The sequence below is a fragment of the Petaurus breviceps genome, unplaced genomic scaffold (assembly GCF_028583685.1).
Source record: "Petaurus breviceps papuanus isolate PSGF00001 unplaced genomic scaffold, PetGlider_PUasm1.0 138, whole genome shotgun sequence".
Taxonomy (NCBI): domain Eukaryota; kingdom Metazoa; phylum Chordata; class Mammalia; order Diprotodontia; family Petauridae; genus Petaurus; species Petaurus breviceps.
Window position 1 is genome coordinate 11,411,965 of NW_027185694.1, and position 27,475 is coordinate 11,439,439.

At 37.0% G+C, this 27,475-nt stretch overlaps 1 protein-coding gene across 2 annotated transcripts in view; it reads left to right on the plus strand.

Annotated features, from left to right (window-relative positions):
* COL15A1 (collagen type XV alpha 1 chain) overlaps positions 1-27,475 on the plus strand; it is a 197,300-nt gene that overhangs the window by 96,897 nt on the left and 72,928 nt on the right. Inside the window, exons 9-18 of one of the 2 annotated variants that reach the window (XM_069105698.1) lie at positions 2,053-2,106; positions 3,853-3,930; positions 5,712-5,828; positions 7,433-7,558; positions 9,947-10,009; positions 12,208-12,243; positions 12,745-12,876; positions 18,497-18,565; positions 22,586-22,621; positions 22,736-22,819. In XM_069105698.1, coding sequence (XP_068961799.1) covers positions 2,053-2,106; positions 3,853-3,930; positions 5,712-5,828; positions 7,433-7,558; positions 9,947-10,009; positions 12,208-12,243; positions 12,745-12,876; positions 18,497-18,565; positions 22,586-22,621; positions 22,736-22,819 — 795 coding nt within the window. The remainder of the gene's footprint in view (positions 1-2,052; positions 2,107-3,852; positions 3,931-5,711; positions 5,829-7,432; positions 7,559-9,946; positions 10,010-12,207; positions 12,244-12,744; positions 12,877-18,496; positions 18,566-22,585; positions 22,622-22,735; positions 22,820-27,475) is intronic. The other variant, XM_069105700.1, reaches the window with a different exon arrangement.

Here is a 27,475-nt window from a genome sequence, read left to right on the forward strand (position 1 = left end):
ATATACTGAAGAAAGCACACAAGCTTACTTTTCACTCCAAAGCATGCAATTGTAACAGTAATAATAATTAGTCAATATTTCTGAATTATATTCTTATGGGATCATAGATTTAGAGTGGAAAAGGACTTAAGAGACTATCTCCTGCACTCTCATTTTCTATTTTTGTTTTGCTTTTTTTTTTGGAGGGGGGAGGGCAAGGCGATTGGGGTTTAGTGACTTGCCCAAGGTCACACGGCTAGTATGTGTTAAGTGTCTGAGGCTGGATTTGAACTCAGATCCTCCTGACTCCATGGCTGGTGCTCTATTCACTGTGCCACCTAACCACCCTGCACCCTCATTTTCAGATGAGGAAACTCAGGTCCAAAGATTAAATGGTTTGTCCAACACACGCCTTTAGATGGGAATGGCTTTTACTATTTTATTTTGTCCCTTTTCCAGTCATCTATCATATTCCCCCCACCATCCCACCCCCAAATACTGTAACTGTGGAAAGAATTGTTAAAGTTAGGCATTTGTTAATCAGGGCATCTAGGTGATGCAGTAGATAGAGTACCCAGCTGGAGTCAGGAAGACCTGAGCTCAAATTCAGCCTTAGACACTTAATAGCCATGTGACTCTAAGCAAGGCACTTAACCCTGTTTGCCTCAATTTCCTCATCTGTAAAGTGTGCTGGAGAAGGAAATGGCAAACCCCTCCAGTATCTTTGCCAAGAAAACCCCAAATGGGGTCATGGAGAGACAGACACAACTGAAACAACCAAACAACAAAAATTGTGTTACTCAACCTCCATTGCACTCTGCCCAGTCAGGCCTGTGGAATAAGAAGTTCACTACAGACCTAATTAATCCTTTGAACTCAAGCTATAAATTTCTATTCTATTGCACCCTCTCAATAAAACCCCTCAACAAATCTTGATAATTTGTCGTCCACAACAGTTATGGCTACTGCTCCCACCGATAATGGGATTTGTACGACAGTGTAAATACATTGGCTATATTTTCAGGGATTTCTGCAATGCAGGTACTTAGAACTTAAGTTTACTAAGCCAGTATTTAACACAAAGCCTGGCACATAGTAGACAATTGAATAAATGCTAGTTGACTGACTGACAGACTCTTTCCATAGCCACAGTGGTCTCTTAGAGAGTTTAAGATGAAAAATAAATAAATTGAACATTGAGAGGTTTTTTTGGTATGGTACAAAAAAGGTTGGATTTGAAGGTAGAAAGAATAATGACAATAAATAACCAGTGATTTATAGAGTTGTGTCACAACAGCTTTGTGAGGAAAATGATGTTTTTATCCCCATTTTACAGATGAGGAAACTGAGGCTCAACGAGGTTAAGTGACTTACTTAGCCTAGCTAGGAAGAATTTGAGGCAAAAACTGAATTTAGGTCTTCTTGATTTCAAATCCAGAGCTCTAGCCACCTGAAATCCTAGGATGATAGCTTTAGAACTGGAAGGGACCTCAAAAACCATCTAATCCAAGCTCTTCCTTTTACAGCTGAGGAAATCTGAAATCCAAAGAGAGAGTGATGTGATCAATTTTCATAAGTAGTAAGAGATAGAGTTAGGTTTGGAACCAGGTCTTCTGATTCCAAAGGCAACACTCTTTTCAGCAGTAACACTGTGCTTCTGAAGTTCGGGAATCCTTGCTTTTCCACTTAATGGATGACCTCAGGATAGCCTCTTCACCACCCTAAATGACAATTTCCTCAGCCATAAATGGGGATAATAATTCTTGCATGGTCTGTTTCTCAGGATAACAATGCAGAAATTGTTTTGCAAATCATAAAATACAAAAGTAAAATATGACTTGGAGCTGTTGTTGCTATTTTGCCTTCTTGCCCCCAGATTTGCCCTCCATGTAAATTAATTACTTTGATTCTCCTAAGGGTGACATTCTAGAGGAATGAGATAGTTACTCCTTCTTCTACCCAAAGACCAGAACTGAAATTTTATCCCTCTTATCTTACTAATGAGCACTACAGAGATTAATGAACATTCAGTTGGATTGAATTCAATGTTTTAATAAAGCAATTTGATTTCAGGGTGAAAGAGGGCTCCCAGGATCTAAAGGACAGGCTGGTTCTAAAGGAGAAAAGGTACATGTACGTGGAACTGGTGTTAAAAAATGAAGTTGCTTTGAGTTTATTGCCTTGAGCTTTTTAAAATATCAATTTATTCAGCTCCATCCAGATTCCTAATTCCCCTTCTCCTCCCTTCCCTGCCCCTTCCCTCTCATTCCCTCCATCTACATAGGATATCATACCCTTACTTGCTGGTCCTCAGCCCAAAGGAATGTAAATTTTGATAACTGAAACCTCGCTTTCTTAATGACCATGCCTTAAACCCAAATCACTCTGGCTGTCATTGCTTGGCCAACAATAGGTCCCAGCCCAAGTTCTCAGGGTCACTGCTTGGGCACAGATTGCTCAGAGTGAATATAAATAGCAATTGTTTCTGTTTTTGCCCAGAAACCCAGGGTCTTTTTTTCTAACTAGGTAAAAGAGGCCATTCTCATAGAATCAAAGGAAGGAATGGAAATAAACTTCTGATACACTAAAATCCCAACAAATAAGGGACAAGGGGAGAAAGTTCTCAATGGTCAATATATAAATGTATGTATGCATATGTTTTCTTACAAGTAAAATCATTTCACTTACATTCTCCAGTGAAAAAAGATAATACTTGCAGTTACAAAATTTTAAGAAACATATTCTTATACACATAATTAGAAGGGTCCTGAAAACCACAAACCAGACACTATGAAATGAATTTCATCAGTCATAATTAAATGGGACAAAAAAAAACCACTCCAAAAGTAAAACCAACAAGATAAAATTGAACAGGCAAAAATGTAAAGTCCAGCATTTAGCACCAAATAATCAATTGTGCATATACAGGATAGAGTAGTCCTTTCTTTACAACAAAGGGCCAAAAGCTCACATCTCATGGAACTTTAGTGAGTCCCCAGCATACAAACCAGTTTTGTCAAAAGTTCGTTTGTAAGTAGCAGTTTCATTTCTATGGGGGAAAATATGTTCCAGACCCTAATGATAAAAGTAGTGAACAGACTGCCTGATTATCCCACTAAAACCTACTTAATCTATAATGTGGCTGAGTGTATTGAACTAATGGTCTTAGCCTGACTTCAGCATGCTGGTGTCAGAGAACAAAGAAGAACGATTCTAATATAGTTGGGTTTTCAGATGGCCTTTGTCAAGGTTTCACCCTAGAAAAAAGGAATAGAGCTTTCTTTTCCCTTTCTCTGATAAATAGCTATTTAGCCAAACAAATAGTAAATAAATAAATAATTAGCCCTGGCCAAAATTTTTTAATGCACGAAGTTTGTCATTGTTATTTTTTTTTGGCCTCCCTGTCTACTCTTGCTTGTTAACACAAATGAATCTCCAACTTGTAGAAATCCAAGGCGTATTACAAAGTGATGTGTGTGTGTCTGTGTGTTTCTGTGTGGGAGGGAAGTAAAGTTATATAGGGCAAGAGTTGGGAAGTTAAGGAAGCACCATGAAAGCACCTTTCAGTCTATATTATCACTTATGAACAGCCCTAATGCACTCTGGGTTCATGGTTTTTATCCATTTTCTTTTCTCTATTCTTTCTAATAAGTATTTGGAAGAATTAGTGATCATAAAGGTCAGTACCAGGTTTGAAGGAAGACAGTCAAGTAGGCAGAATTGAAATCAAAACTTAGGAGAGATCCTTGCCTGAGGATCTGTAATATTTCAAATACAACTAATCACTTTTTGAAGATGGATGGAATGTCTAACTGAGAAAGAGAGACTGGGAAAGTAGAAGAAATCTAAACTCTTAACTTTCTTTCCATTTAGGGTGATCCTGGTGAAGGGCAGCCAGGTCTTCCTGGGTTTCCAGGTTCCCCTGGACCATCTGGGCCTCCTGGAACATTGGTAAGGTTCTTATCTATGTTATATTCTACAGTAATTATTATGAAACTAAAAGATTGGAAGAATGAAGAGTTTCTTGATCAACTCCATATCTCTGCCTTTAAGACTAACTACAGCTACTTTAGATATTATATTACATAATACTATATCAATCATATCATATATTGTATATATGAAATAGAGATACATAGATATGTAGCTGGATCTAACATATATATTTGTAGATCTTTGAAATCTGTTTAATTTTTCTAAAGAAATGTTTTGAGAATGAAATAGACTTTTCTAAAGGTATATACATATGTATTTGTACATATCTATGTTTGTGTATTATATATAATATCTTGGGAACAGTAAATTGTTTTACTTCTTGAAATCTTGTTCATGGGATTCATAGTAAAGGGCTAAATCATTAGCACTTTAGCAGGAATATTTAATGAAGAAAGGATACTATGTTTATCATAAGAGAAAATAATTTATTAAAGTCTTTGAGGGAAGAAAACATCTAATAAAGAAAGGATACTATGATTACCATAAGGGAAAATAATTTATTAAAGTATTTGAGGGAAGAAATAAAAATGGTAGATAGATAAGTAGATAGAGTATTTATTAAGTGCTTACATGAGGACAAGAAGGAAGCATGGAAATAATATATTAATAATAATAATGTATTAAGACTTCCAGATGGTGTTAAGATTAACAAGGTTCCCCATTAAAAGATACTAGACAAATCAAGTGTGTGGCATTTCAAAAGTTCAAGAGACATGATTTCTGGGTAATGTAATCATTTTATTAATAATGCTAGCATTTTTATTAAAGGTCAACTCTCAAATGCCAAAGACAATCATGGCAGCAAAGCTTATAGCTTATATGCCCTTGTAAGACAGCTCTTCCTAAGGGTGGTAATCAAATGGTTAATTAATGAGAGGTAGACTTTACAAAGAGAAGTGAGCTCACTCCAATGAGGAGCTGAAAGTGACATTATTTCACTCTTGGTCAGATAGACAATCCCTATTCTCAGACTAACCCCAGCCTCAGAGCAAACAAAGACTCAATATCCTCCAATCACGCCTGAGCTAGCTGGATGAAGTAGCAATATCCAGAATGAGGAAAATGTTAATCCTATCTTCCATCAGTCCTGTTCTTGAGAAATTAGACAAGGAAATAGGACTGAGGGGAAAAGAAACTGGGGTCTCCCCAATTTTAATAATTGATTATTAATATAAGAGCAAAATAACCATTTCTCTCAAGTAGAAGCAGAAGCAAGAGAATAGAAAGAGGAACCAAGACTTCTGTGGAAAGTGAAGTACAGCCAGTGGGATTGCTGCTGTGTGACTTAATTATTCAGTCAAGTTCAAATGCTTTCTCTTCCATGAAGTCTTCCTCAATATACCTTGTTAGGAGGTGACATCATGTATCATTTTGTTTTACACCAGTGAAGGGAAGGCACTCTGATTCAAAATTGTTTCCAGTTTTTCTTAGGAGGAGGTGTGAGTAGGGGCCACATCTTATCATTCAATGTATCCCCATGGTATCCCAGAGACACTTGTTCATAGTAGGTGTTTAATAAATAGTTACTGAATAAGAGATGCATTCCTTTCCATGCTTCAGATTCACACTTTTTATTGTTAACTAAAATATCAATAAGTTCTTGTTAAAGTTCTGGTTTGTTCTTTAGATAGTTCTCTAAGTATTGAAATGACAAAAGTGTTCTTTTCAGAAACATAATCAACCTTACCAAGGGCTTATTTAAACCAGGTTTTGAGAGTGCTTTCTCTTGGTCACAGGGTATAATGGAGACTGATGGTTCTGGCTTTGGCTCTGGTTCTGGCTCTGGTTCTGGCTCTGGTTCTGACTCTGACTCCAGCTCTGTTCACTTTGAAGGCAGTGGGGAATTGCTAAGAGTAAGTATGTTGGACACAAATATGGATTTACTAAACAAAATCTGTATGCAATATTAGTATATGAAAGATAAAACCATGGGATGAATTACTTGTCAGCATTTTTGTTTCTCGCCTCTCACAAATTTCTCTTCGTGATCTACTCTCTCTACTACTCTCTTAAAACCTGGCTTCTTCTCCTCCACTTTCTTGTAATAGATATCTCCAGGTCATGACCAAGTCTCATATTCCCTGGCCTCCTATAGCATTTGCCAATGTTAACCCTATTCCCTTATTGAAACTTTATTGGATCTATCATAGTGAAGTGGAAGAACAGTGGATTTGTCCTCAGAGGACCTGGGTTCTAATCCTTACTCTGACACTTAATATCTATAGGCAAGTCACCTATCCTCCCTGCGTGTGAGCTTCCCCATTTTGCAAATGAGGACTCAGTGACTGCCAAGATCTCTTGCAGCTCTAAATCCATGAAATATAAGTTATTCTGATTTTTCAGGGTAGCTAGGTATCTGATATCAGGAAGACATGAATTCAAATGTGGCCTCAGGCTATCTGTGTGACCCTGGTCAAGTCACTTAACTACAATCTGCCTCAGTTTCCTCATCTGCAAAATGGGGATAAAAATAGCACCTACCTCCGAATGTTATTGTGAGAATAACATGAGATACTATTTGTAATATGTTTTATAAACCTTAAAGTGTTCTATAAATGGTAGCTATTTTTACTGTTGTTATTATTACTATTACTATCACTAATATATACTTTATATATACCATCAATATAATAATATTGAATATTATTTTATATTATTACTATTGTTACTATTCTCTTGTTCTTCTCTTTCTTCTGTATTCTCCATGTGAGTTTTCATCAAGGCTTAGTCTTTTGCTTCTTTTCCTCTCTTTTCATGAGCTACCTCATTAACTCTTAGAATTTAAATGATCACCTCAATTAAGAAATAACTCTCAAATCTCTCTCTATGATTTTGACTCTCCTCCAGTCCCAGCTTCTGACTGGAGTTCCTTGACATCCCAGAGCTATCCTCACCCACTGCCTGCTTAGTTGGCTGCTGGGCTGATAATGTAAAGTTTTCCTCTTCTCGGGCACAAGGCTACCTTCCAAATTTTTTGCCTTTTCTACTCCACCTATTTCTCTGTTCTTCAATCATCCTTGTAGTTGACTACTACATGTTAGAAAGATTTTCACTGACAAGAGTTAAAACAAAAAATCTGGCTTTATGAAAGTTAAAATGTAATTAACCAACGCTTTCCATTCCCTAAAGATTTGGGTTGATTTTTTTTTTTACTGTTAAATGCCCTTTAATATGGACAGCTAGGTGGCAAAGTGGATAGAGCACTGGATTTGGAATCAAGAAGACTTATCTTCCTGAGTTCAAATCTGGCCTCAGACACTTACTAGCTATGTGACCCTGGGCAAGTCACTTTACCCTGTTTGTCTCAGTTCCTTATCTGTAAAATGAGCTGGAGAAGGAAATGCCAAACTCCTTCAATAAATTTGCCATGAAAAACCCAAATGGGGTCACAAAAAGTCAGCCATGACTGAAATGACTGAGGAGCAACTCTCTATTATTATTCTGTTGTTTTTTTCAGGGCCCTCCTGGACCGCCTGGGCCACCAGGATCACCAGGTCTTCCAGGAGAACCAGGATCTGAATTATATATAGGACCCCCTGGTTCACCTGGAGAAGATGGACCAGCTGGTGAACCAGGTCCTCCAGTAAGTATAAGAAATCACACATGTCTTTTTTGACTGAATTCTGCACCTTATGTCATTTCTAGATGACTGGGTCTGCTGAAAATAAGGGATAGAGTTGATTGTGGCTTCTGTGAAAAGAGCACTGGGCAAGGAGCTAGTTGATCTAGGTTCAGAATGAAACATGGTCGATATATAGATTTTTTTTCTTGACTATGTCCATTTGCTATGATTGGGAGGGGGGGAGGAGGAGTGCTGGTGATACCAAAAAAAGGGAGAAAAGAGTATCATTTAAACATTAAGAATGCAAAGAATGGAACAAAGTTCACAGGAACACACAAAAAAGCAGGGCAGCTTTGGGACTGTGTCAAATTTATCATATACTTTTTAAAACATGTAAGCTATATGTAATAGAGATCCATATATTACATATAAATGTAATCCTTTTTTCCATTCTTTGTACATGAAAATTAACATTTGTTGGCATTTGTCAAACTCAGAGTAACAAAAAATAAGTTATAATAATAAAATCCAGATTAAAATTCTAACTATAGCATACTCTAGCCTGAATGACTTGGTAGCTATTAACAAGGGAAATATGGTTAGTTTGCCATGACTTTTCTTTTTTTTTTTTTTGCTTTTTTTGGAGGGGGGAAAGGGGAAGGTAGGGCAATTGGGGTTGTGACTTGCCCAAGGTCACATGGCTAGTTTTGTGTTAAGTGTCTGAGGCCAAATTTGAACTCAGGTCCTCTTGACTCCAGGGCTGGTGCTCTATTCACTGCATCACCTAGCCGCCCCCATGACTTTTCTTGAGTCTATGATGAATCATCGTGTTGACCAGAGTAGCTAAGTCTTTCACAATTGAACATCATTATAATATTGCTATTTCTGTGCACAATATTTTCCTGGTTCTGCTCGTTTCACTTTGCATCCGTTCATATAAGTCTTCCCAGGTTTTTCTGAAACAGTCCTTTTCATCATGTATTCCATTACAATCATATACCACAACTTTAAGCTCTAGTTTCAAATAGTTGCTTGCATCTCTACATATTTCCTTGGGCTTCTTTTTGGCTTTGGTGTTATCAATCTCAGCTTATTCTGAATTCTCAAGAACCTAATACTAGAATAAACCAACAAATTAATATTTCCTTCCCATTTATATGGCAAAACACTGCCTCCAAAGGATCACATCAGTTTATCTATACTTTCTTAATTTTTAGAGCAACCAGCTTCTGTACAGCTTTGAGCTCTTTCTAATCTTCCAAAACAATCTCCTCTCCTTTAACCCTTTTTAATCAGAGGTTATGATCCATTTTTTATCAACAACACACACTGGTACTGCCTCTTCCCCAGCTGATCCTAATTAACAACTCTGAGCGAACTAATGTCACATGACTCAGTGTTTTAATGAATACTTCTGAAGCCACATGACCTGGTATTTTACAACTGGACTTTTTTTAATGAAGCAAAGCTATTTTGCAACACAACCCAAAAAAGCAGAAATGAGCTGAAAAGTAGTAAGAAATAACTCCAATTACAGATGGAATGAGAGCTAACAGTGTTTATGACAAAGATCCAAAATGTTCTGAAAGGGAGAAAAATGGGGGCAGTCTGTGATTTTTTTGCATATTATTGACACCCCAAACTCAAGATTTTTTTACTTTTTTTTAAAATAAAAGCAAAGACTAAGTTGCCTCAAGACAACCAAACTTTCTTGACTATATTTCCCTATCTGGAAGGGTCCCCTGAGTTTTGAGTCATAACTAGAAATGATAGAAAAGTATAGTAGATCCCAAAGGGACAGCTATCTTTATAGGGAATTGGTGATTTTCTTTTAAAAAATGGTTGTTTCAATTTCAAGGTTTTTCTCTTGAGATTCCACATTTTGCTCAGTAACCAAAGAGACTATTGAATCAGATGTTTTCGGGATAGAGAAGTATACATCTCACAAACATTTGGCTCCAAACCATTTTTTCTACTGTTGTATAGTCACCTAAGCATTGTTTTTAATTAAAACCTTTTAGCTAGTGGCTCCACCTACTGTAGATGTGGCTGATGTTATTGTGGAAATAAAAAACAGAGTAGCAAAAAGCAATGTGGTGTAGTGAAAAGAACACTAGATTTGTAGTTAAAGGTCCTGGGTTTCAATCTCAACTTAGCTGCTTCTTATCTAGGTGAACCTGGATGAATTTCTCAACCTCTCTAGGTCTATTTCTTCATCTGTTCTAAGGTCTCTTAGTGATTTAATGATTCTAAGTTAAAGCCCTCTACAGACAAAACATTAAAATATAGCATTGAAGACATCACACACCTTGGCAGGATAACTGATCTCAGAAACTTGAGGTCTGATCATAATGATTGATTTATTTTATAAGGGATGCGCTGGTCTCATAAATTGTTTTGCTTCACTAGGGTCCTGATGGTCATCCAGGACTTAATGGAGCTGCTGGCCTTCCAGGAATGAAAGGAGAAAAGGTACGATCAAGATCAAAGGGTGAATGCAAAAAACCTAGAAAACAAAGGAGGCTTCCAAATCTTGGGAATTTGGCAATAGTCTTGCCTGTAATAACAGATATAGTAATTCATATTTCTACAGGCTTTCAAGTTTCCAAAACGCCTTCCTCTTAGCAACTGTGAGAGGTGTAGGCAATACAAAGCAAAAGAACACCATATAAGATCAGAGCAGATGGAGACTACTTGTGAGAGGTACTATCAACTCTAGTCCATGCTTCCTACATATGGAAGAAGTTCTGAATGTGGTTTTTTAAAAGTTAAATCAACTCTATTTTCATGAAAATTAAAGTTTTAAGAAGAAAGAAAAAGTCTGATTTTGTAGAGCTGACTTCATAGATACCATATTTTTTCTTGTAAAAGGAATATTACTTACATGAGCTTAATGCTGTCTTTCCACCTCCCAAATGCACACATTGTCTCTGCCTTCTCCTCCTTTCCTTCCTCCTCTCCCTCTATCCCCTCCTTATTTTCTCTTTTCTCTCTCTCTCTCTTCCTGCCCCTCTCTCCATCACTCTCTCTGTTTCTCTCTCTGTTCCTCTCTCTTTCTCTTCCCCCCCTCTGTTTATCTTTCCTTCCCTCCTCTCTTTTTTACCTTCCCCCTTTCCCCTCTGTCTTTTCTCTTCCCACTTTCCTCTCTCTTATCCCTCTCTCTTTTCACCTCTCCCTTCTCTTCTCTCTCCAGGCACCACTATTTGCCCAGACAACTCACTTCATCTCCCTGAAGCTCAGTCTTCCCTTTAAAATTAGGACATTAGACTAGAAAGAAGTGATCCACAGTTTAAGAAGCACTGAAAGGATCACAAGTGGAAAAAGTTAAAGAAACCCTGGACTAGATAACCACTAAGTTCCCTCTCAGCATTAAATCTCTTGTCCTATCTATGTCCTTGTACTAAGATATTTTAAAGGTAGCCTTAAGTGATTTATGATGAGACTTTTTCTAATACAAGTGAATACAAAAGAGTTTTCAATTTAAAGACTCTGCAAACTCTACACTCTAACAATGTGACCTTGAACACGTCTTTCCATCTGTGTAAGTCCCAATTTTCTCATCTCTGCTATAGAGCAAATAGTACTTGACTGCTTCACAGGGTTATTCTGAGGAAAGCATTACATAAACTATAAAGTGCTAAATAAATGTGCCTTGCTATTAAATTCAGTCATTTTGTAACAGGAAACTTAAATAATATTATCTGATATGTCTATATCACTTTGGGTTTTTGTTTTTGTTTTTTTGCTTTTTGAAGGGGGGAAGGTAGAGCAATTGGAGTTAAGTGACTTGCCCAAGGTCACATGGCTAGTTTTTGTGTTAAGTGTCTGAGGCTAAATTTGAACTCAGGTCCTTTGGACTTCAGGGCTGGTGCTCTATTCACTGTGCCACCTAGCCACCCCCTACTTTAAGGTTTGAAAAAAATCCCTTTATATACATGAGTTCCCTAGCATCCCACAACAGCCCTGGGAGATATGTGCTATGGGGTATTCCCCATTTTCAGATGAAGAAATGATAGCTCAGGGACATTGAGTGACTTGCCCACGATTACGTACCAGTAAGCATCAGAGGCAGGATTTGAATCCAAATCTTCCTGACACCAGGACCAGCACTCTACACCATGGTGCATGGTCCCAATGCAGTGTTCCTTTCACTGTACTCTACCACAGTTAGGTGGATTATCTTGAGTTTCCCAGCATTTCTTGATGATGAAGTTGGGAAGATCTGAGTTCAGATGTGGTCTCAAATATGCATTAACTATATGACCCTCACCAAAGCACTGTTTGACCTAGTTTCTTCAACTGGGAAATGGAAGTAATTCTAGTACCTACCCCACAGGGTTGTTGTTAAAGAGCAGATGAGATAAAATTTTCAGAGTGTTTTACATAGTGCCTGATATACAGTAGGTGCTTAATAAAGGATCATTCCCTTCTCCTCTCCTCCAAGTGTTTAACATAGTGCCTGATATATAGTAGGTGCTTAATAAATGATCATTCCCTTCTCCTCTCCTCCCCCCATTGTTGAGTCTGAGATTGGATGGCTATTTTTTCAGGGATTTTGTAAAGATGGATGGTCCTCATTGAATGGGAGGTTAGTTATAAATCCTCAAAGATTCATAGCAACTCATTCGTTTATTAATATTGACTTAATTGCAATTCCTTTTATTTTTTAGGGTGATAAAGGTCCTAATGGCTCCATTGGTGAAAAGGTAAAAGAGGAAAATATTTATACTCTAATTCTGATATTTTATAAAATTTTTATATGTTCATGATATAATTGCATATGTATCATGAGTGTGAATATCAAATGTAATATACTAAACTGTTCAAATGAATCTGTGATTTCATTAATTCAAGAGTTGCCTATAACTGTGCAAAATACAATCCATCCATGTAGAGTAACATAGAAAGATATCCCAAGCACTGAAGACAAAAATCATAGGAAGACAGTATATATAGAAGGCTTGTCAGAAATATTTCTACAATTTCTTTGCCATCTCTTCCACAAATGTATTCATGTTAGTTTAAAAGTTTATCTACCAGTAAACATGGGAAGAACAATTCAGATATTCTATAAAATGAAGAAACAGCTATCATATAATTTTTCAACTTAGTTAAGTCAAGGAATGATTTTTCAAGCCGAGGAAATATGACATGGTTTCAACAGGTGATTTAAGCTCCTTTGAGTGCAATCAATCTTTGCCTTCCAGGGTGACTCTGGAAAGAGAGGATTACCAGGCCCCCCAGGGAAAGATGGGGTTGTTGGGGAACCTGGTCCTCCTGGCCTCCCTGGTCCTCCTGGACCGCCTGGACCCAGCTGTGGAGTGGGACTTGGATTTGAGGTAATCTTTCTTTTTTAATTATACATGCATGAAGGAATGATGAAATTTAATAAACAAGATTGATTTCACACACTTTCTTTTCTCATTTCTGGTGTACTAACTCAAGTAGGATTTCATTTTCCTTAGGTCTTGCTCCCAGTATACGTACATCCTGCATAGCAAAGCTCTGATTAGTCATTTTGTGCTAATCTTAAGACCTCATCAGCTAATTCAACAAGTATTTATTAAACACATACTGTATACAAGATTCTATAATGTCCCCAAATTCCAATAACAGCCTGAGGCCAGCTTCCTGAGGCCAACTCCAAATTAGTTCCAGTTTTACCTCTCAGCCCTCCCCAATCCTAACCCTATTCTGCTTCATGGATTATAGCATGATCTGACTGTAGGAAGGCTCTGGCTCTGCTCCATTCATCTGTGTTCACATGGAATGAAATGTCCCCAGTAGCGTTGCTTTTTGTGTAACTAATTGCACACATTCTGCTATTCAGATTCTGTTAGGTTTTCTTAATTTACAGATTAAAAATCTGCCAGTCAACTATTTATGCCACCAATTAACTACTGTTCTTTATAGAAAAAGTAATCTTTGAGAACACAATATTTGTAGATTTTGTCACTGCAGCCTTCCAGGAGACTAGTTGGATTAAAGTTGAAATAGTATATCAATTACCAAAACTAAGTGTTTTCTAAATTCTTTCTATCTGTGGGGTTGGTCAGCTTATTTGAGACTTGAAAAACTACTTTAAAAGGAGTAAGTGTTCATTAACCCTATGAGAATAAGTACCTTGTTCTCTTATGGTAGCTTGAGGTAACTAGGTGGTACAGGGGATAGAGTGTTGGACTTGAAAGCATGAAGACTGGAGTTCAAATCCTCCCTTAGATTCTTGCTAGCTATGTGACCCTGGGCAAGTCACTTAGCCTTTATCTGCCTCAATTTTGTCATCTGCAAAATGGAGCAAATAGTAGCATCTACCTCCCAGAGTTGTTCTGAGGAAAAATAAGAGCTGTGCAAACCACAAAATACTTAGATAAATCCTAGCTATTATCATTACTATTATTGTGGTGGGTCCTCAGTTAAATTATGTACCATGTAATAGGACATTGAAGTCTTCTTCTAATGGCCCATTGTGGCATAGAGGTAGACTCTGGTTTCTCCAAGGCTATGCAATTGAATGCAAGCTCTAAGAGGTAGTAACAAACTGCTTGCTTGCTGTTTGTCCTTCGTTCTTGAAAAGACCATGACATCAGGAAAGTGATGCCATGACACACAATTAGATATAAGTGAGGAAGGGCTATACAAAGTCACCAGCCTCACTTTCACCTTCAGAGCTATCTGGGTCCAGTGGCCAGATATAGATCAGGGCCACTGGAGATGGCCCAGGATGCAGTGGGATCTTCTCAAGCTAAGGTCTTTAACAGGTCTCAGTTTGACTGAGGCAAAGCCTATTCAGTTATTAAGGCTTAACATTGCTTTGTTAAGCATCAAACTAGATGAACTTCCACTGTGGTCCTACTGATGGATTACAATCATTCCTCATCTGAGGAATAGCTTGGTTAAAGTTAGAGAGATTTATCACTATGTTATCCACCAGATCACAATGTGTTTGGTTTTTGGACACAACCACTTATGAAACTGTCTACTCAGTCATAGAGTTAGGTGCTCCCATCTGCATCAGGGGATGGAAGATACAGATGAATAAAAACATGAATCCTTGAAGCATCCTTAAGAACAGAGCAATTCCCTTGTGTCTCTCCTGCAAGGATAATGCAGAAATGAGAATCATTTCCTTTCTTTTCCTCTACTTTCTGGGCATCCATCCTTTAGTCTGTTATTATGTGATGATTAAACTTAAGAACAGGGTACCATTCCCATGAGTCCTCCATGACTAATAACCTCTATCCAGTAGTACCATGGACAAGAGTTATACATACATACATACATATATATATATATATATATATATATATATATATTTCTGTCCTCCAGGTTTGATTAAAGTTATAGAAGAATGGGACTAAATCATGTTCTCTACTTTAGTCTGACTCATATGTTCCCTATACTAGAAGAGTTAGGTAGAGACAGAGCTGTGAAGGGGCTGTCCAGGACACCATTCTCTACAGAATAATAGTCAGAATCAAAAAAACCTGGGTTCAAGCCCTACTTTTGACACTTACTATATTTGATCTTGGGCAAAGCATTTAGCATCTCTGAACCTCAGTTTCCTCATTTAAAAAATGGGGAAACTAGTATTTATAGCACCAACCTCACAGAGTTATTATTTTTTTTAAAGTATTTTCAAACTAGGAGTAAATACCTGTAGTATTTCATTTTTGTCTTTGTACTCCCAGCATCTTGAATGGTGCTTCATATGTAATAGATGCTTAAGAAATGCATATTAAATTGAATTGAATATTATTGCTAACTGCTATCATTGTTTTTGTTATGCTGTATATATATATATATATATACATATATATATATATATATCACTTAATCAACCTCAACCACAAACATCATCCAAATAGCCCCTGTATTGCCAAGTGAAGGAAGGAGATTGGAAGGAGAAGGTGGGGAGAGGCTGAAAAAGTTGCCTCATGATTCTAGATTTAAACAAAGGACTGTTTGCTTAGTTGTTTTTGTTAATAATATTATCGCTCAGCATTTACATAACTCTTTAAGGTTTGGGAAAGATGTTACACATATTTTCTCATTTGATTCTCACAACAACCCTGCAAAGTAGGTGCTATTATTAACCCCAACTTACAGATAAGGAAACTGAGGCTGGAAAAATTTAAAGTACTCTCCCAGGGTTACACAGCTACTAAATGTCTGAAGGAGGATTTTAATTCCAATCTTCATGACTCCAAATCCAATACTCCAGCCACTTTGCTATCTAGATAAGAGGAAGTTAAATAAAGCCCTATTATTCTTCTCATTGGTACAAAGGTTTGATCCAGTGGTTTGGATTTCATTTGGAATGAAAGAGGCCATTCCAATCCCTTACCTGGAGTATTCAGTGCATCTATTCCTCCTACCCAACAGTTCTGCCCAGTCCCTATATTTAGAGGTACATTGATACCTTCACTTTTTAGGCATCCCAAAAGACAACTTCAATATATGATAGATTCCCATCAGTGTGGGAACTCCTTTCTCTGATGGATATCATAACCCATCTATGCCTACTCACTCTGAGTGATTCTTATCCATACCCTCTCATCTTCCCCATATATACTCTACAGAAGGACCACCCAATGTGCTTAATGGGAGCTTTCTTCTAATTCTCTTGACATAATACCAAAGATGACAAACAATACACACACACACACACACACACACAATTTCAAAGCACTTAGAAAGCAATTTGCTGGTGCAGTGGGTAGAGAACCAGACCTGGAGTCAAGAAGAATTGAATTCAAATCCAGTTTTAAGTCTCACTATCTGTGTGACCTTATGCAAGTCACTTATGCTTTGTCTGCCTCAGTTTCCTCATCTGAAAAACGGGTATAATAATAGTACCTACCCCTCAGGGTTTTTCTGAGGCTAAAATGAGATAACACTTATAAAGCCCTTCATAAGTCTTGAAGAATGCTATAAATGCTATTAACTATGATATTACCAATAAGAACTGACATTCAGGCTCAAAAATCAATATAAATGAGTTATTTTCATTTCAACTATTACACCTATGCAAACGACTCCTAAATACACATAGGTGATGTTGATATCTTACTTATGTCTAGTTTTGAATTTTTAGTTATTCGTTGGCTATCCCCAACCAGGTATTCATCCCATAGGCTCTTCTAGCTCAAAATTCATCAGCTTGAAACCTCAAAGTCACAGACTTGCTTGTGCCCCAGCCACAATGAAGGCACTATACATATCCATAGCATACACAATGCACAAGAGGAAGGGGGAACAGACATAACACACATCATCCCTGGGCATCTTTCCACAGATCTGCATGTTCAGGAATACACAGAGAGACATCCCCACATCTGAGGCGTCTCCTGGGAATGGAAAATACTGTAGCAATAGCTTTACCTGAGTCTGAATCTTTTTTATTTTTGGCAAAACACAAAATCTGCCAAAGGGTTCAGCAATCATAGGATCATAGATTTAACGCTGAAAGAAATCTCGGAGCCAAGACCAATCCCCCTCATTTTACAAGTGAAACTTGGAGCTGAGAGGAGAGGTCACTTGCTTCAAGTTATAACAACGAGGGAGGGTCTGAAGCAGGATTCCAAACGAGGTCTTCCTAACTACCAAGTCTGGTGCTAGCAGCCAATCTAATTGGCTACTGGCAACAGGAAGTTTTCTTCTTTCATAAATATTCCTGCTATATATTCCCTTTGTGTATAAGTAATGGTAGGACAGAACAGACCAGATATGATGGGGAGTAAAATGATTCCTGGCCTTTATGTTGGTAATAAGGTTATTACTGGTAATAACTGCTTCCCTCTAGTCTCTCTCCCCTCTCCAATAATCCTTCATGACAAAGACTTAGTCATCTTTATTTTACTGAGTTTTATTGCTGCTTTTTATTTTTATATTACTGATATTTCTGGACGTTGTTTGCCCATGTGTGTGCACATACATGCATGCACAAATACACACACATACACATACCCCTCCCCCTCCAAGGGCCCATGGGGCTCACCATCTCATTTGTCTGCCCTAAAATTTTCAAGGGCTCCCCTGTACCTATCAAATAAATAACTTTTTTAATGTGACATTCAAGGCTCTCCACATTCCATCTCCAACAATTTTTCTGTCCTTATCTTTCAACAATATCCCAGTTTTTACTCTTTGATGAATGATTCAATTGAGTGATACAAGGATATGTATAGGCATTAAAACTTTGATTTCATTGGTATAAGGAACTAACTCTCTCTACCAGTATGTAACAGCAAGCACCCCAGCATCTCCAGGGTGGCTGCCAACACAGGTCCTTAGATCTGCTTTTCTAAAGGAAAGCAACTCAAAATGGGTTAACAATGTTGCTTTAATCAATCAAACATATCATTTACCTAGTTCAGGGGGAAAAGTCAGCACCCCGAACTTCAGAGTATACAGACAGAAGTTACAAGCAGAAGTTACAAGAAGACAGAGAAACATTTCAAGCAGATAGGCCTCCAATTGTCTGACCATTACATCCATACCTAGTCATAGTTACCAGAGAAGGAAGCATCAACATCTGGGTTTTCAAAACCAGGGGGCTCAATGGCTACCCAGAGTCTCATCTGGTCAAATCATGCAACACTTCTCAAAGTGAACCCTAAAACAAAGCCTCACATCAGGATTTATATAGCAGCCTTCTCCTAGCTCAGAGAATGTCACAACCCTCTTGACCCACTGCCCAATCACCAAGTATCAAGGTGTGGGTGTTCCTGAAAAACAAGCCTCCTGGCACAGGCTCCATGTGACCACATTCAGCCTATTGTGTAGAGTATATTTTCAAATCAAGGAAGATTCTTAGTCACTTAAGCCTATCAAATGGCCTAGGGGCAGGGAAGATCTTAGATTACCATTCCCATAACAACAATTTTGGAAAAAAAAGTAGGTACAATCAATAAATGGTTTTTATTGTTTGATTATATATCATTATTTATCTTTTCCTAGGATATAGAAGGCTCTGGGAGCATTAGATTATTGAGTGAACCCAAAACCACAGGACCAACAGTGCCACATGTAAGTTTATTTTTGAAAACCAGAATTCTAAGTGACCTGATCTCTTCAGAAATAGGATCTGTGTACATAGTACTTGAGAGTTGAAGACAGGAAGCTGGGGAGAGAAGGAGAAATGGAGAGAAGGGAGAAGCCTTGGCTTTGTTCATAATTCACTAGTTATTGTAAAAACTTGCCTACTTTATGCCTTTACTTTCCCATCTGTGTAATTTCCATAATGCCTACTATTACCTCATAAAGGCACTATTATTATTTATGGGATAAGAATCCATAGAACTTCAAAGTCTTAAATGAAAGATACTGTCTAATTTATGATGGGTAGATCTCTAAAATGTACCCTAGCCAAAAAAATACAGCTCTGTCTGTAGGAATTAAATGAAGTGCTTTTCAAGGTGAAAACCATATTCAGTGAACCAAGGTGCTTCTGTTTTTAGTTTCTATTTTCCCAGGGTTTACTCTCATATTTAATATACTTGCCCTTTTATTGAGGTTATTAAATATTATTGGAAGAAGAATGACAGCGCAGAATACAAGGATGTAGGCACTGTTAACTGTCAGGAGGGATTTATAACCTCCATAAAGCAGAGAAGGCAAATTTTCATGATAAACTACAAAGCAGAGTTTATTGGCCATTGTCATCCCTTCTTCCACTGGGGGAAAACCATGTAAACAGTACATATGGCCTGTGGACCATCAAGAAACTCACACCCCTATACATACACAACAGCACTGGTCAATTGCTTTCCTGATAACTCTACCATCACCAAGCTATTTTCTAACTAATACCAGGAATTGCTTATAAACATCCCCAGCTCATAAATGTTAATTAAACAATCCTGTCATTTGAGCTGACCCTTTAGTTCCAGAAATGGCTCCCAAGCTCATAGTCTGGGCTGCTTAAGAAACTATCTATGATGTATGTGTCTCCTGAAAAGCAGACATGAGCTAGTAAAATTTAAGTGCTTATTTTAAGTGCCTCTGGGTAACTGACCTGGATTGATGCCTCTTAGATCACACTCATAGATCAATCAGATCTGATAATTTTCCTGAGTTTTGGGACAGGCAGGCCTTCTCTTTCTTTTTTCTTTTTCTCATCTGAGATCCCTCACTTCTAGCCTCAGAAGAGATGATTTAAGATGGGACCCCACAATCAGACAGGGTTTCTGAACTAAGAAGCTAATCTCCTCAGAATCAGCAGAGATAACAAAACTGCTGCCCAAGTGGCTAAGAACTTTTCTTTTGCATCTGGAAGAGTTTATAAACAGTTAATCACCCCCAGTGTAAATACCAGAGGCTATTCAGTGAAACAGCCATTCCATCCATTGGGTAAGGGGCCTATACAGCCATGCCCTTAAAATCCACGCAAAATGTCCTAGGCCCTTTGTTGGTCACTTTGACTAACTCCCTCCTTATCTTACCTTAGGGAAGAGTAGTCATTTTAGGCATCTGTAGGATATGAACATTCTTCACAGAGCAGGAGCATTGCCCTGGTATTATCTACTGACTGGTCCTTCCCTTTTTAGTGTAGTAAATACATGCCTTTCACTCCTGACCAGGTCCTGAACTCTGAGAGTTCAGATACTGTTTAGCATGAAAAAGAGAAGTCTTTAAAAGAACACATCCCTTGCTTCCAAGTGTTTAACGAGCTGTCATGTAGAAGGGAGATGAGATATCCCATCTGGGGCTCCAAAGAGTCAAACTAGCACCGTAGGATGGAAGTTACAGGCTTCATTCTAATAAAAGAAAAAGGAGGCGAGGGAAAGAAATTTACATGATAACTATTATGTATTTAAAAGGAATAGAAAGTTGTACATAATGGATTTGCAGTTTCATGTTATGGAAATGCTTGTTTTATTCTATAAATTAAAAATAAAATAAAGAAAATTTTAAAAAGAAAGAAAAAGGAGAGAGGCATCATAATATAATTGAAAGAGAGCTGACCTTGGGGCCAAGCAAGACCTGGGTTTAAGTGCCACCTCTGACATGTACTGGCTGTGTGACCCTAGAGCAAATTTACTTATCCTCTCAGTGCCTCAGAATGAGGGACTATGAGTTAAGAGAAGAGACTACAGCCTCCATTGGTAAGAGATGTCTCTAACTAGGAACTCCCTATAGTAACAAAATCACAGGTCCAATATAAACTAATATGGAAGTCATTTCTGACAATGTTGCCCAACAATGTACAGTGACTGGTGAGTTAGTGGGCTTCACGTCTGATGTTTTGATAGGAAGCTAAACTGACTGGGGCTGAAAAGATTAAGAGGCAGGTCTTGAAATGGTCCCATCACTGGAGGTCAAAGACTAAGTTCCTAGGCACAAGCCACATTTAAAGCTAGAAGAACCACACTTGGAGAAAAGCAGAATTTGTCATGTTCCTAATGTTCCACCTCTGCCGAAACAAACAAAATACTGTTATTGCCACATCTCCTCTGACTTACAACTTATATTTTATACCACTGTATATGATCTTTTAGTTTATTACATTTATCATATTTTATTCCTGTCAGTCATTTCCCAGAGCTTTGCACATATTAATGTGATATGAAATGTACACTACTACTATTACTTCTATCATCAAACATATCAGCTATTCTTCTCATCTTTGGATCATCTGCAAAATGATTTACGGAAATTGTATTATTCAAGTTCAGAAATCACTACGGGCTAGAGTGGTCAAAGGAAATGTCATGACACAAATTGGAGTTTTGGGTTGGAAGATGGGGTGGGATAGAGGCAAATAAAAAGAGAAGAACAAAGAGAATACCATGAACAAAGGGGCAGAGACAAGAATGGCATAACTGTGTGAAGGCAAGTAAATAAAGTTAGCTGGAGATGAGTGTTTGTGTTGAGAACTGTTGGATGATAGAGAGTGAAGCTATATTCTGGATAGCCTTAAATATCCAATTTCTAAAAGATTTCTCTAGGACAACAAAGAGACAAAGCTAACAAGATATAATGGGTTTAAATAAAAAATCCCATATTTTGATTCAACGGAGGCAATAGAAAGCCATTAGATTTTTTTAATTAATAAAAGATAGACTTGATGAAATTATTGTTAAGGAAATATTTATTTAGGTCAGTGTTTATGTGGATTAAAGAAGGAAGAGATTAGGAAGGGAAATTGCTTTAGAGAATATTGCAATAATTTTGGCATAAGGCTATGAAGACCACTGCTGGGGTGATAAGTAAGGAATAGAAAGGAAGAAACATCAGAGACACTGCAAGTCAAGTCAAGAAGCACTGTGAAGAAAAAAAAATGTGATATGCTTTCACATTTAAATTGCATTGCTATGATATTCTCCATCACTTTCTTAAGTCTAGACAACCAATTAATCAATAAATCAAGCCCTCATTTGTACTCTTTGTTTATTTCTTAGGTAAAAATGCTCATACTGAAATTTTAATAATTGACTCTTGCCAGCTCTGGCACACCTTTGGGAGGAGAGGACCTAGTTAGGGAGTAAAGATAATAGGTTTAATGATGGACATGGAACCATAGAAATGGAATCATGAAATCTTAGAGCTAGAAGATACTATCTAATCTAACCTCCCACTCAGAGTAGAAGCCAAGATCTAGGGAAAGTGGTCATCAGTTTTGCTTGATTACTCCTAGTGTGAAAGGTCACACAAATTGTTTTATGGAAAGGGACAAGACAAGTTTATCAAACAAGTGCAAGAACACTCCAAGGCTGGAGTGTAAGCTGCATGAAGGGCAGAGGTATGAAATACACCTGGGGAAGTACACTACATACAGGTTACTGAAGCCTTAAACACCAAGCTTAAGTGGTTTCCATCTGTCCTGTAGGCAATGGGGAATCAATGAAGGGTTTTGAACTGGAGAGGGAACTGGACAGACACATAAATTAGGAAGATTATTTTGGCAGGTGTGGGTAAGATGGATTGTAAAGAGGAGGTCTCATGTTAGATGTGGTAATGAGGACCTGAAAAAGAGAGGGATGGAGGAGGAATGAATAACAGATTTCAGAGAAGCTTTCAATAAATTCATTTCTTCATTTTCTACAGGGTCCAAAAGGAGAAAAGGGGGACCAAGGACCTAAGGTAAGTTCACAGGTTCCAAAGTGTTTCATTTAATTCTGCTATCATTTTGATTTACATTATGCAAATGTGAATTCAATGACTATTTTCTCTGACATCCTTTCTTTTGGGAACCAGGGTGAAAGGGGGCGTGATGGAGATAGTTTAATTGGACCACCCGGGCCACCCGGGCCACCAGGAAGGACTGTTGCTGTGACCACAGTGAGTATCTCAGCTTCTTCACGCGATGTTTTCTTTCATTTAATACATAGAGAAATAAGCAAAGGTTTAAAAAAACTTTTTTGATTCATTCATTGATTAAGTATTCATTGAGCATGGGCTTTCTACCTTTGGCAAGAAGACATTCTGAAGCCATCTGTTATTCAGTATCTTTTTGCCTATTCTTTAAAATTATTTTTTAAAAAATTAACATGCATGTATTTTCTCTCCCTCCCACTTCCCTTCACTCTTTCTAGTGTGGTAGGGTGGTGGAAAGAAGAAAAACAAAACCACACCCAGGTCGTCCTATTCCATCCTTGAGCTTTGGATCTTCTGGTTAGTTTGATCAGCCTTGAAAAACACTTGAGAAAAGGGAGGAGATAAATTATAGAGAGAGCTGAATAGTGTAAGGGATGTAACAGGTTGGGTGAGAAGTAGCAGAAAGTGAGAACAATAAAGGAAAGAGAAATAAAGGAAGCTGAATAGAATTATACAAATGGCATTATACATTGTCCTTTACTGAACCATAATGCTCTCATCTCATCTTTAATAAAATTTAATACTCCCTGATTAGCACTCCCACCACTCAGAGTAACTAGAAAAAGGGAAGGTATACTTCTGCCTTCCCTCCACTGTTAGTTTTCTTTCTTCTCTCAGGGCTTCTTAACCCAGAGTTCACAGATACTTGGATAGATTTTGGGAAGGGCAGGGGAGGAGTCCATGAACTTAAAAATGGGGGAAAAAATTACCTCTTTATTTTCACTAATGTTTGTTTTCTTTTGTAATACATGGCTCTGAGAAAGGGTCCATAGGCTTCCCCAGACCATTAAAGAAATCCATGACACAAAAATGGATAAGAACTCACCTGATTAGATGTTCCTCTTTCTCCCAAGGTAGAAAAAGGAAAAGAATCTTTTTGTGGTCTTTAGCAAGCATTATCAGAAATCTGTAGCACTGCAACTACTTAGTTAATGTTCAGTTTGATTTTGAATTGAATCAAAAGCTGGGTTTCAGTGCTGGCTGTCCTTATACCACCAGGTCAAGGAAAACCAAAGCTATCACTAAGAAGCTATGAATTCTAGAGCCATGCCAGTGAGGTATAGGGTCCAAGATAGACCATTTTCATCTGGGTAAAATGAAATTAAGATTAACATCCAAAAAGGCAGTATTAGAAAGGAATTAAAGGGGAGGACATAAAAAATAAATAGATGATGTTTAAATCAGGGCTGCTGATGGGCTATTACAGAAGTGGGTAAGGGAAGCCCTATTTGCTTTTCTACTATGGGTAGCAATGGGAATTATGGCTATAACAACACGAATATACCTCTGTGATCTGTTGAAGTGACAAATAAGTCACCTCTTCCAACAGATGCCTCTCAGTGCCATTGCTAAGCTATCAGGTACAAAGGTCCACAAAACATAAGCCCTGGGGTAAATCTCTTTGATTAACCATAACTTAAGGGACATCTCTGGTGAAACAGTTCTCTTAGAGGTAAGCCCACTAAAACCCAAATCTCCAAAACAGGATAGAGAAATAGGACCAAGAGATCTATATCCATCACAATGACTTGTACATAATGCATACTTAATAAATGTCTGTTTAGTAAAGGAATGAATGGATGAATATTAAGGAGAGAATTGAGCATGTTATTTCAGAATCAAATTTTAAACCAATCATAGAACACATCCAAGGTATTTTTTGGTTCAGACCTATAATGTTAATTGGTTTGGGGACCTCCCAGTGAGGAAATTTCCCCTACCAATAAATATCATCAGTCCCTATTCAGCAACTTATCCTTTTAGAGATTGCCCTGGGGCATTTAGAGGTCACATATAAGTCACATATGACTTACCTACAGTCACATAGTCTGTATAGTTAGAGACAGAATTTGAACTTCTTCTCGACTCTGAGTCTGGCTTGCTATCCTCTACTAAAGTATAAAGTCATAAATTGGAAAAAAAAATTACACGGAGTGGGAATGGATGAAGGAGTTTACTCAATAATTTCAGATGAGCAAATGATGTGCCAAGAAGTAGGTAAAATGGAAGAACTTGAAATGATGCAATTATAAATAATTCCATATGTATTGATATTTATATATTTTTGTATTTTACAAAGTGTTTTCTACCTTATGACATTAAGATAAGTAAAATTTCTAAGCTAACAATCAATATTAAAGGAGTAAGAATGGAGTCACCATGGGAGAGATGAAACAGACAAAAACAAAATACAGTTAGGTCAAGATCAATGCAATTTTGAATAATGCAAAATTTGATTTAGTGTGAATTATAAAATTATGCCAAGTCACATTTAATGCAAATCAAAATTTTGTTAATGTGACATGTGTGAGTTACTTGAAAGTTTTAGCATGCTTAACATCTAACATCAATCTGTACTTGTCTAATATTTTATGTGAATGTGACCATGTTAATTTTAAAACCCTTAACAAAATGGAAATAGGAAAGTATTTCAGATGGATACATTGTAAGTATACAGAAAAGAAGGGGTTTTATTACATTAAAATAAAAATGTATTATAATTAAATAACATAAAGCCATGTCATAATAACTCTAAATAAAATGAGATGTTGCGATGCCTAAATCTATGATGCAGAATAAAGTACAACAGGCAGGTGAAACAAAAGAAAAGATAAAGTTGTACCAGCATTTTTGTGTTTTGCAAACTACTCTGAGGAGTAGAAGTATTGCAGTGATAGAAAGGGACCATCCTTTAGATGTATGGATTGAGAATTGCAATCAAAAATGCATTCCTCTTAGCAGAGTTGTCATTCAGACGAAAGTGTCGTTTATTTAAGAGAGTGAAAGAAAAATGAAGTGAAATGGATAGTGAAGAAACAGTTACTGCAAGTATTGATTGGTTCAATCACTTTTTTAAAAATTAAATTCAATTGTATAATGTTAGAATTAACATTCTGGGGGCGGCTAGGTGGTGCAGTGAATAGAGCAGTCAGGAGGACCAGAGTTCAAATCCGGCCTCAGACTCTTAACACAAAAACTAGCCGTGTGATCTTGGGCAAGTCACAACCCCAATTACCCTGCCTTACCCCCTTCCAAAAAGCAAATTAAAAAAAAAGAATTAACATTCTGGCTGGCACAGTGAATAGAGTGCCAGGCCTGAAAGACTTAATTTGTAAAATCAAGCCTCAGATACTTACTAGGAGTATTACCCTGGGCAAGTCACAACCTCTGCTTCAGTTTCCTCATCTGCAAAATACAGTTTATGGGATTGTTATGAGGATGAAATGAGATAATAATTGTAAAGCATTTAGTATAGTACTTAACATGTAGTGAAGTGCTATATAAAAGTTATTGCTATTATTAAAACTATTATTTTACTATTTACTATTATTACTATTACTACTATACTATTACTATATTATTATTATTGTTATTGTTACCAGAGAGGTGACTATTGTAAGAAAACAGGTAAATGTCTTGATGCTTTAAAGAAGGTAATACAAGAAAATGGATACGCTGATCAACAAACTTTTGATGTGGATAAAAAAAGGCTTATTCTAGAAAAAGATGCTTTCTAGACCTTTTATTTCTAGGGGAAAAACTCAAAGTGGATTTAAAGTGTCTAAGGATCACCTAATATTTTTATTGGAAGACAATGCAGAATGGCATTTTAAACAACAGAAAAAATAAATCTCACTTATCAGTCTTGAAATTCTTATGCTGTAAGGCCCCAATTACTTCTACTTCTTTGGGGTCAAATAAGAAACCATGGGTGATTAAAACTATTTTCGAAGGTTGGTCTTCTAGTAATTTTGGCCCAGCTATTGAAATATATTGCAAGGGAAACAATATTGAGTTAAAAGCATTGCTGATTTTAGATAATGCCCCAGGTCACCCAACTTTACTTGGTTCATTGTGTAGGAATGTGAAAATGTAAATTTGCCAAGATGTGGATAAAGCTCTCTCTACCTACTATAGTGAATGTGAAGATTTAAAGAAAGAAATGAAGGCTAATGTATTTTAAATGGCATAACAGTAATGATGCTTTCATCTTATTATCAGTGCAGGTTTATCTTTAGGTATGATATTCAGTATATTTTTCATTTTTAATTAAAAATCATTTTCTATAAATATCATATTACTGCAGATAAGTGAATCAGAAATATACTTCTTATTCTTTGCTATTATGTTATATTAATAAACAGATAAAACTTATTTTTACATGTTGCATTACATATTTCTATTGTGCTGGAACAATGATCATATTTTTCATATTATTATAATTTCATATGGTGAGAATTCACACAATGAGGCCACTTCATAGGATTCATTGTTTGCATAAATAAGGACTTATATGTAATTAAATAAGAATAAATTAAAAATTGATGAAAAGAAATTTAAGAAAATGTAATACCTGAGTTGTTAAAAAGCATCAACAGTGTCTTATAGTTTATTATTGAAAGTGTAATTTTTTTTATAAAATTGAATTTAATTAAAATAATGCCAGACAAAGCAAAAAGATGTAGCTAGGTAACATTCTAGATAGAGTGCTAGAGTTTTGACTTGGAGTCAGAAAGACCTTAGTTTGAATCTTGCTTTGGGCACTTATTACTTCTATGATCTTGAGTAAGTTACTTAACATCTCTGGGCCCCAATTTTTTCATCTGTAAAATGTGGATA